Here is a 10989-nt window from a genome sequence, read left to right on the forward strand (position 1 = left end):
ATATACATATATATTTGTACTATGGGTACATGTACTACATATTTCTACAACTACAAACCAATAGTAAACTATTGGATGGCTGCTGTAAGTGTTCTAGTGAGCTATGATGAGTGTCATTTTCGTAACATGAGGCTCCATCTAGTGTGCCATAGGTACATTATTTAACTTGATAGTTTGGCTTTCCACAAAACTCTATTTTTACAACCTATTAATTACTAATAAAAGATATGTTGACATTTAGCGTAAGCACAATACTTAAGAAATAAATGAGTTTTAGTTTTTTTTTTTCAATTAATTAGGTATCAACATCTGAATGACTATACTTGAAGTAGGTACATTTAGTTAGTTAGTCAAGTTTTAAAATACGTAAATATTCAACTCTATTTTTCATAAACTAAATAAGTATAACTAGTTGACAGAGCATTAGAATACATTATTAATATGTATACTCTTGGATAACTATACAATAGTCAATAATCAATACATATACTATAGTATAATATAATCTCTGATCGTTACGAATCCCGTTACTATAGCAACCACTAACAAACAATTATATTCGGTATAGGAATCAGTGAAAATCTTGAGCTTATTTTATAAAAGTGATATATAAAGAAGCTTAAAAGTGAGTGTATTTTATATTTGTATTGTTATACAATGTATATTATTACGTTTCAATACGATATATTGGTTCAGCTAGTATGACCATGCACTTTAAATAAAAGATTTGCAAACTTATTAATTTAACCAAAACATTGCAGAGAAAAACCTAAAAATGCCGGAATTAATAGATCAGATGTATTGTTCGCAACAGATTGTCATCCCTCCGAAGTTTCCCTACGCATTAAAAAGATATTGTAAAGGTATTTATAGAGATTTAAGTAGATACAAGGAATGCAAGGGACTTACACAGACCATTCTATATTCTGAATTCTTTATACATAACTAGCTGACCTGGCAAACGTCCTTTTGCCATGTATATCATTTATGGTTATTGTGCCTCAGTCGACATAGATAGGTATAGTGTGTCGCGGACTTTTCCGTAGATATTTATATATCTATAATTACTTAGAACATTTTATGGTTCTATCTCTAATAGTTTAGGCAGGGTACGCAAAATAAGTAACTTTTTTGGTTGATTTTTTACACCTTGTGTCCGAAAAACCCTAATATCTTACGGAACCCTATTTTTGTTCAAAATTAAATATAGCCTATATTACTCGTGGATAATGTAGCTTTCGAATGGTGAAAGAATCTTTAGAATCGGTCCAGTAGTTTTTAAGCCTATTCATTACAAACAAACAAACAAAGTTTTTCTCTTTATAATATTAGTGTAGATAATTTATAATGGGAACTACCAATTGCATATAGAAGACGATACAACTATTTTTCTGATACCTATTTATATTTATGAGTGGCGCAATCTAGATTTCAGTAGTGATAATTTTTACTCAGAAAGTAATAGGCGGCAATATCTATATATATAAAAATGAATCCCTATTTCCCTTGGTCACGGCATCACGCCTGAACGGCTAGACCGATTTCGCTAATTCTTTTTTTGTTCTGTTCGTTATTATCATGAGAAGGTTCTTATGAAAGAAAAAATTCAGAAAATTTGCGCGGAAAATTAGAAAAATTAAAATTACTTACCCACTATTATAAAATTATTAAACTTTTTTAATGTAACCTTAAGACATTTGACATAGAATTGACTGAACGCGTGCTTCAATAATGCCATATTAAAAGTTAAATTTAATATGGACTTTTGGTAAGTTTGGATAGCCTAACATACACGCTACTAATTAAAAAATAAACTTAATAAAATCAGAAATCTGCTTATTTATGGCGTCGAAAGCGGAACAAAGTTCGCCGGGTCAGCTAGTATGAAATTAAAATGTTTTGTATGTAATATGCTGCCCTGGTTTTGATCGTCGGATACACAGTTGTTACTGCTGTCACGAACATAATTAAATACCTCACAAAATGTATATATTATATCTTATGATATTTTTTTCTAGCGGCAATAAAAACACAACCATACGATCTTCTCCGTTGGTCCTTCGAGTATTTTACAGCGTTGGCAGAGAATAGACCTCCGCCAGTGAAACTACGACTGGAATATCCCATTTATAGTACAGAAGGAGGCCTAACTAGGGGGTGTTTAAAGGTTTTAGCTGCACAGGTTAGAAGTGAAGTGGTAATGTTTAAGAGATACGAAGCGATGACGCATTTCGTATGATTTTAATTGGTCGAACGGAAAGACAAATCGTGCCGCAAGTCTGTGATTGTACTGGAGATACTTTTGACAGGGCTAAGAATGTTTTTTTTTTTTTTTTATAGAACAGGGGGCAAACGGGCAGGAGGCTCACCTGATGTTAAGTGATACCGCCGCCCATGGACATTCTCAATGCCAAAGGGCTCGCGAGTGCGTTGCCGGCCTTTTAAGAATTGGTACGCTCTTTTCTTGAAGGACCCTAAGTCGAATTGGTTCGGAAATACTTCAGTTGGCAGCTGGTTCAATGAATGTTACACAATTTGACAGTTGCAATATGTTGCACGCCATCGATTCGTAATTGTATTTAATATTTATAGAGGCTAATCCGAGAGTTTCGTGGAGATATGAAATAATACCACCATTAGGCAACAATTTGTTTATTCAAAAAATCTGAAAATTTTTTTGCTCAAGACATTATTAGTATTGTCTTTTATTAACATAACTTTTACACATTTATATAAAACACTTATTTAACGGGTTGAAGTTATGTATTATTGTTAACTTATATGTAATTATTATTTAAATATAATTTTTAATTTATCCGACGTTTCGTCTGCTTTATAGCGTGCGTGGTCACGTATAAGCTTACAATAATACATAAGTTCAATCCGTTAAAAAAGTATTTTCTTCAAGAAAATATTAGTTTTTCTTGGGTACATTATATTAAACTTTTCAGCTAAGTCCTTGTAAATCTCTCCCCCTACCAATGGTCCGCAAAGCCTGGCGAGGCTTCTGTCTCGATCCGCTTGAGTTGAAAAGGGTTTTCTGTCTCTGCGAGATCTATTTGAGGGAGGAGTTCGTCTCTTTTCTACATTTTGTTGCTGTTGCAGCTGGGTTACTAACAAAAGTAAGGCCAAGCTGTAATAAAAAATTTTTTTTTCATTTTTCATGCATGCCGTAACTGCCGCGCGGAGCCCTATTTTCAACGTCTACTTAAAATTATAAATAATGGATATACAAATCCGGGAGTTCGGACTATTTTATTAGAAATTTCCTCCTCTTTAGCGAGCTTTTTTCAAAATTGCTTAAATGTTAATTCTTATTTAGTTTTTTTTTCATCTTATCTTGTTCATAACAATTGCAATTTTTAACCTGCACCAAAATCCTTCAAAAACATTTTTCTACAGGTGATTCCAAATCGAATGAGCCATCGCTCATATTTTTAGGACCTTTATCTCTATTTTTCACATTTTTGAACTTGTTGACTAGACTATTTTAGAGTTTGTAAGTCGTCGTTAATAATACGTGGAATTACATTTTTTTTTTACTTTTGATATTCAGTCTCTGACACACACAATGATCCTTCTGTGCGAGACCCTCACCAAGGAGCCAGACGGTGGATCAGCAGCTATTCCGGTGGAAGACTTCCTGACGATGTACAAGTTCTTGGCTAATGTTGACGCATCGAAGGATGTAAAGTATTTGAACGGATACAGAGAAGGTAAGAAATTGATCGTCTAAATAGTCTGAAAAAATAAAAAACGGTACATAGGTTTATTTCTGGCGCATCTATACACGAAAAATTTATAGCTGCAAGGACGTAGCAGCATTTACAGCTGGATTGTGCAATACTCGGCAATATTTTCTGCATGTCCGATGAATGTTTAATCGTTTATATCTCAGCCATATTATTGCTGTCTCGCTTTACGTCCTTAGTGTGTGTCTTTTTTATGCTACGTGAAGTTTGCCACGATTCGTGTAAAGCTTTTAAAAATCTAATTCAACTTTTTCTTAGTTTTTTTTAGTTTTAACTTTGCTTTTAAAGAATTATAAGCTACTATAACGCGTATGAGTTTATCGGCCATTGCAGCTATAGGCACTAGCCAAGCAATGTATACAGGCCGTATATAGACAACAATGACATAATAACGAGCAATATGTTGAGGAAATATTTCCGAAGTATGCATTTTTCAGCGATGATATAGCCACAAATTTCATTAAAAGTGTTGCCCGTGTTGAATGAGGCCCTTAAAAATACTTTAATAGTCAGTTGCACCACTGTTTATTGTTTGACACAAAGTTCACAGTTACTTTACTCGACATTTACTTCTTCAAATCAAATCTACATAACTTACTCGTATCTGTAATTTAATAGGAGCATCTCCAAAGACAGAGGCAACGGTTGAAGAAGAAATGTTGACCAGCACTATCTCTGAAACTCCTTCCGTGGTAAGTCACAGATATTAACAATCAAAGGACTATTTTATTAAAATTATTTTCAAGAAGGCATACACCAGAAGGGCCTTAAATTATAAATTTATTTAACACTGAAAAGCACCATCTTTGTTCCACATGTAGTCTTATACTTTCTGATCGAAAGCTTAAAGGAATTGTTATTTGTCTGTTGTGTTGTCTGCAGTGTGTACCTACTGCTATACTAATTATTAATCAGAACGATCGGATACATATAGCAACTCTTAACAGCTCCTATCCGATGATTATTGGCAAGACACGACCGATCTCCAAGAGCTAACAGTGATAAATGACCATCTTCCCCGAACGTCAAGACTAAGTCAACGGTTGAATATGCCGGTTTTAGGCAAGATTGAAAGGTCTCCATCTATTGAAAGAGAGGGACAGATAGAGCGGGAAAATTATTTAAGGGAAAGGAAAGGTTATACGATTTGATTGTCATTGGTAATTTTGTTTAAAACTGATTCCGATAGCAAGTTTGACCTTATACAAAATATAGTATTGTCTTTTATTTACATAACTTTTACACATTTAAAGAAAAACACTTTTTTAACGGATTATAGATATGTATTATTATATTTAAACTTATAATTATTTGTACATAATTTTAAATTTAAACCGACGTTTCGCGTTGGTATCGACTAGTCTAGACTAGTCGATACCAACTCCGGGGAAATAAATACAGGTAACACAACATTTTCTGCAGCTGTAATACTTTTTGACATTTAACACCTTTGTCTTCAGTCACCGTGACCACGCACGCTGTAAATCACGCGAAACGTCGGTTTAAATTTAAAATTATGTACAAATAATTATAAGTTTAAATATAATAATACATATCTATAATCCGTTAAAAAAGTGTTTTTCTTATACAAAATAATTGAGGAAAACAGTAAATCAAAATTGATAGAACTACAATAAATTTCGTTAGAAATTACTTTTGGCTGATAGGTTGCGAATTATTGGAATTGGCACTATTTTTAGAGCCAATTAGCCAATTAGTAGTTAGCATGGGTTTTCCTATTCATACAATCAGTGAATTTGCTTAAATTAAAATAGATACGAATATTAAAATTCAGACGATTTTATTATCTTTCTCCCGGGTAAATAAAAGATAATAAAAAAATAAAAAAATATATGAGTAGCTTTGATTCATACTCTCCATATAGCTAGCAAGCTAAGAGCAAGTTTTAATACATCAATTTTTTTACCTTTCGTAATTTAGTACCTAATGTTGATAACAGTGTTACATCATTATAGTTCGTCAGTAATCATCTTAAATATTTAATTTAATTTATATCACATAAAATTTAATTTAATTTATAAATTAATGCAAAACTACACAACTAGTTTGTTGAAGACAATGTTGCTCTCTTTATATAATCCACATTGATTATAAAAAATGTTACAGGTAGAGCCGCACCGAGTGAAGAAGTCGAAGTTAGTTTATCCCTCTCATCATCATCATCATCAGTTTAAAACCACGTTTTAGGATTACAGTTTTATTGAACAAGGGCATGGTTAGGCTTTTACATAGGGACCAAGAATATCTAAAGGGGGGAATGTTGCCTGTCTTAATCGTAGGTATCCAGATTAGTGGTTCTAATCAGTAGACCATTCCAGGATATGAAGGCCTGGCCCATATAGCCCTGAGGCCATATAGGATAAAAACAGTTATGACTCGTCGATAGTTTGTTATAGTAGTTAAAAAATGAATATGACTGGTATTTTTGAAATAATCACCATGCCTTTAGAGTCTGTATAGTTAGATTATAATATCATCTATAATTCTCTAGTCACAAATACCGGAGCGGCTTGTGTGCGAAATAGAGCAATATTAATCTTATTTTAAGAATTTTGTTTTAGAAAAAACTTCGAGAGTTAAGTGCTTCCAAAATGGGCTTGGAAGAAAAGAAAGAAGGTGAGTTATTACATATATATATATTCTAAATAACACCTTGATTAATGATGAAAGGGTATATGATTCAATATGAGAATTTAATACTTATGATAAAACTTATAAATATCGAAGGGTTTAGATTTGATTTATTAAACGCCTTCATAACATGTAGATAAAAAAGAAGAAAAAGCTGAGAAGAAGAAGGACAAAGTTGAAATAATCGTAACTGATGAAGAGGATAGAGAAATACCATACGAGATTTACGGTTACGAATTTATTTTTAGCTATCGTTATTGTAGTGTGTGACTGTTTGTTCGTTAGTCAGTTGTAGTATACGTTTGTCTTATCCTAAACGAATGTCACATGAGATTAAGGGCGTGTTTCACAATGTATGGATAAAGTAACAAATAGCTATGCAACACATAACTTATTTGGAAGATAAAAGTTCCGAACTGCGTTTTGTGACGAATAGATATCTGACAGTCGTGAAACGCAACAAACACTAGTCTATCCTACCAATAAGTAATAAATAGCTTATTTGGAACTTATCCAGACATTTTGAAACAGGCCCTAAAATAAGTAAACTTCTGTTTTGCTTAAGATTGAGTGTTCGCTTAAATAAAAGAATTACTAGCTGAGTCAAAGTATATTTTCCAAATAATTTTTATTTACCTAGCTCAAAGTGAACCACAAACCAAACAATTCATTAAACAATGCTCATTGTGGACTAAGGCAACCTAAGTAATAAAACAATGGATGCCTTTTGAGTCGCTCCTTTACTACCCACAAAGACAACTGTGTCTCGGAAATGGGGCTTCATTTACCTGACCTACGCCAGTAGGTCCGGTAACCAAACTTCTCTCCATATCCACCAGCTACGGGGTCTTCAACCGCAACGCAGCTCCCTACCCCCCAACCATCCCTTCCCGTTAAAAAAGCCCCGTAGAAGCCTGAATAGATGCCTTCTACTGTGCTATCACGATAGCTAATAACAAATTAAAAGCTGACCGAGGAAGCAAAACTACAAGATTTTCCTTAAATTCAATACTCATTAATTACATGTTAATTAATTTAATGATTAGTCTTGCCATGATATATGTATTGATTGACGTAGACTTCATTATTAACAAAATTTTAAAATAACTTAGAACAGTTACATTTAGGCAAGCAGTCATTATGTTTATAAGTATTTATTTATCCTACCCGCTATATGTTTGACACAGTTATCATAGGAAATAGTATGTTCTCATAAATATTGTATGTAAACGAAATTATCATGTAACTTACGAATTACTAAACAAATAATGTACTTGAATTCATTAATTAGGAGAAACAAATACTACGGAAAATGATCAAGAGGTAGAAGAAGAAGCAGAAGAAGAAGAAAAAACTCAAACGAGTGAAGAGAAGTTTGACGTTGTAGCATTCGTTAATGAAGTAAAGTTATTTGTTTAACGTAATTTGAAACTGATGGTATCGAGTTGGTAACAATGGTTTTCATGTTAAAAAATTATCTAGTAACAAAGACAGAACTATGTTTTGATTTTTATGATAAGGCCACACATGGTTATATGTCATTTCCGAAAGATGTTTTTTTATATTTTTTCTTGAGTTAAGTTTATGATAATGTTGAATATTTACATCGGTATCGTTCAAAATAATAGCCAAGTTTCATAGATCACTTTGAATAGTTAAGTCGATGGCAATGGCATTTTTTTAATATGTTACGGTCGATTTGTAATATGAATAATCAACTAATATGATTAAATCATTTAGCTATACGATGAACGTGAAGAAAGACGGGAAGACCTCGAGAGAACGTTTGAGGAAATAGGCGACATCATCGATAGATTCAAATCTGCCAATTATGATCTTGGTTAGACCTTTCCTTCCTTTTTCCGTTTATTCAATATATTGTTCGCCCTTTTAATTTATTAAATTTGATATAAGTAGATCATCAGGGCCTTTCTACTCCTAATCCTAGATCTGGATCTTTAAAGGACTGGTCCTATAAAACTCACTCGTAAGAGTACCTTCTGAAGAAACAAATTTTTAAAAATAGTTCTGACATGTATCTTAAAATCTGAGTTTGCACACCGACTTTCTAGTATTAGCAGGTCGTCGTAGGTTCTCTTAAAGCGCATTTTAATCTGGACATTTGAATTTGCATAAAAGGCATACAATGTAATAAAAGTGTTGATGTCCTAGGGATGGTGGCTGGGCGTCAAATGTCAACAACGAGTGGAGAGTTCATTGTGCAACACATTGAGAGGGAGATTATGGATTACATTGATGAGCAGATCGCTATTCTACCGGATCCTGATTTGAAAAAGAAAAAGGTACTCAAAAAGCCTAGTCATCTATCTTATATTTTAAAGTAAAAAACATTGAATTACCTGTAAATACAAATCAAAACCTCGTAATTCACATTCTGGTCTGTGTTATTATTTAGTCTCTAAAACTTGATGAAATTTAACGACCAACATAAGTAATACGGTTAATATAACTTTATTTCTCATATGAATTTAAAAAAAAAAAAGTAATACATATAAAAGTTGCTATTATAAGCACATTTCAGCTTAAACAATATATTTATATATAGATAATGTAAATGTTTACGTTCAGGCTAAACCAGAAGAAGTAGCAATGATACGAGAAATCTTGGAGACGTTCCTAGATGAGAATATGGATGTGATTGTACCTGAAGTGGAAGAGGTAGAAGAGGAAGAACAGCCAATACCTGAGGTTCGTACTTCCAATATCACAAGTTATTAGTCTTCATGGGATCTGATTTAAATTTACAGTTTTTTGGAATTTAAAGAGTCGAATATAATCATTTTTCACATAGTGATTGATTATAGTAATTTATTTTATACTTTAGAATTTTCAGGCTCCAAGATAAGTGAAGTGTGTCTTTAGCACACTGTTATTTTTCTTGATAACTAATCATATGACAATAAAAATTGTACCTGTCTGACTAATTGAGCATGCCTTTAGAGTCAGAAGCGAATCAATGTGCTTTTAAGACTAGAGACTACCGGCGCTGAATCTTAAGCGCCCGAACCCAATAATATATCCACAATCACAGATTGTCTTCAATCTGAGATTCAGAGATCAGACCGTGACAGTCGATCGATCTCCAAGAGATTTCTTACTACCGTTTTGTTTTAGGTAACTGTGGTATACGCAGTTCCAGGTATAGGTCCCGTAGTTCCAGAAGAATTAACGGTGGACTTTGAAAATTACATCCTAGAAGTTAGCAAGGTGCAGGCAGATGTCGTTATGCCCAGGAATATACGACACTTTATGTGCCCTCCTCTGGAAAAGTGAGTACATATATAAATCCAGAAAGGTTTGTGCGTGCGTTGAAATGGCTTTAAAGAAAGATTTTATATTATAAGCACAGCGTTACTTTATACTAAATAAAGATGATTTAGTTTTTAAATAAGATAAGATATAAATTATTTGCTTACCTTTGCTAGCTTATATCTGTTGTCAGCTTTTCACTAAGTCAAGTGAAAATATTCAGGCTGATATGCTACAATGAGAACGTAAAACTAAATCTTAATTGTAAAAGTAACTATGAACTACAAATAATTTGTCCATTTCACTCGCCTCGTGTCAAAAATAAGAGAAACGTGACAAATTTTTAAATTTGAGTGAATACTGGTATTCTCATTGGTGGCTTGCAAATTGAGAAGCAGATCATAATAAATAAATAATTAAAATTCATTATTTGTATTTTCGTTTATTCATTATAAGTACATATGCATTACAATGTGTAAGATTTGCGATAGTGGATTTGGGTTCGATTCTCGCGTGAGGCCGAAAATAAAGTGTTTTTGATTTCCAAAAAAAAATTTAAGGTAATTGGCGCTGCATGTACTTGGTTAGATCCATGGGGGGAGTCATATCCTCTCCTCTCCTAGACTTTAGACAGTTTCTCTTTGAACTATAAAACTTAAGCTTTAACTGACCCTAGATATAATTATCATGTATAAAAAAGATTCCTTATATTATCGTTTTTATATAAAGGGTGGCTAACGGGGAGCCTCACCAGATTTTAAGGGATATGGCCGCCCAATAAACACGCACATTGCTTGATGGCTCGCTAGTACGTTGCCGGCTTTTTAAGAATTGGTACGCTCTTAACATCTGCATATATGGCAAATCGTATTCAAGGTAAGCCTCTGTGGTCAAGTTATTATTGAGAACATTATACTTATCTATACTTTTAGGTATGAAGAATATAATTATGAAACACCGAAGAAGGAGGAAGTGCCCATGGGTGGTGTATATACAGATTAAAAAAACTTCTATATCATAAACACTCTTGTCACTTTAGTAGTCTTAGTAATATGTCAGATTCTATCTTCTACTTGTCTCTGTAGTTTAGTACCTCCGTTGTAACGCAAAGTAGGAATTGTAATTAAATCATAACTTATTTTCATAATTTGAGCGTTAAAAGCCTTAGTTGACCAGTAAGATTACTTCTCCCCGTATTCAATAAACATGTCTAATTGCACAATTTATATTAAAGTACTCATTTGTATTTTTTCATCACAGCGTAAACAAATTAATAACAAGGCAAACATTGCAAGAAATGTTTTCTTTTTATGAT

At 33.0% G+C, this 10989-nt stretch overlaps 1 protein-coding gene across 1 annotated transcript; it reads left to right on the forward strand.

The window, feature by feature from the left end:
* Positions 1 to 550: 550 nt before the first annotated feature.
* Positions 551 to 10949, forward strand: LOC110998226. Its single transcript, XM_022266755.2, has 16 exons — positions 551 to 625; positions 762 to 863; positions 2019 to 2182; positions 2952 to 3122; positions 3557 to 3716; positions 4371 to 4444; positions 4700 to 4889; positions 5880 to 5908; positions 6335 to 6389; positions 6541 to 6633; positions 7696 to 7805; positions 8145 to 8244; positions 8577 to 8707; positions 8994 to 9113; positions 9540 to 9694; positions 10607 to 10949. The coding sequence occupies exons 2-16, from the start codon at positions 776 to 778 to the stop codon at positions 10674 to 10676; spliced, it is 1710 nt and encodes a 569-aa protein (XP_022122447.2). The 5' UTR covers positions 551 to 625; positions 762 to 775; the 3' UTR covers positions 10677 to 10949.
* Positions 10950 to 10989: the final 40 nt, after the last annotated feature.

The sequence above is a fragment of the Pieris rapae genome, chromosome 15 (assembly GCF_905147795.1).
Source record: "Pieris rapae chromosome 15, ilPieRapa1.1, whole genome shotgun sequence".
Taxonomy (NCBI): domain Eukaryota; kingdom Metazoa; phylum Arthropoda; class Insecta; order Lepidoptera; family Pieridae; genus Pieris; species Pieris rapae.

Coding starts and splice junctions, on each gene's coding strand:
- LOC110998226 (XM_022266755.2), top strand. CDS start 776: ATGCCGGAATTAATAGATCAGATGTATTGTTCGCAACAGATTGTCATC. Junction 3,123..3,556: donor CAGCTGGGTTACTAACAAAA/GTAAGGCCAAGC, acceptor TTTGATATTCAG/TCTCTGACACACACAATGAT. Junction 4,445..4,699: donor TCTCTGAAACTCCTTCCGTG/GTAAGTCACAGA, acceptor AACTCTTAACAG/CTCCTATCCGATGATTATTG.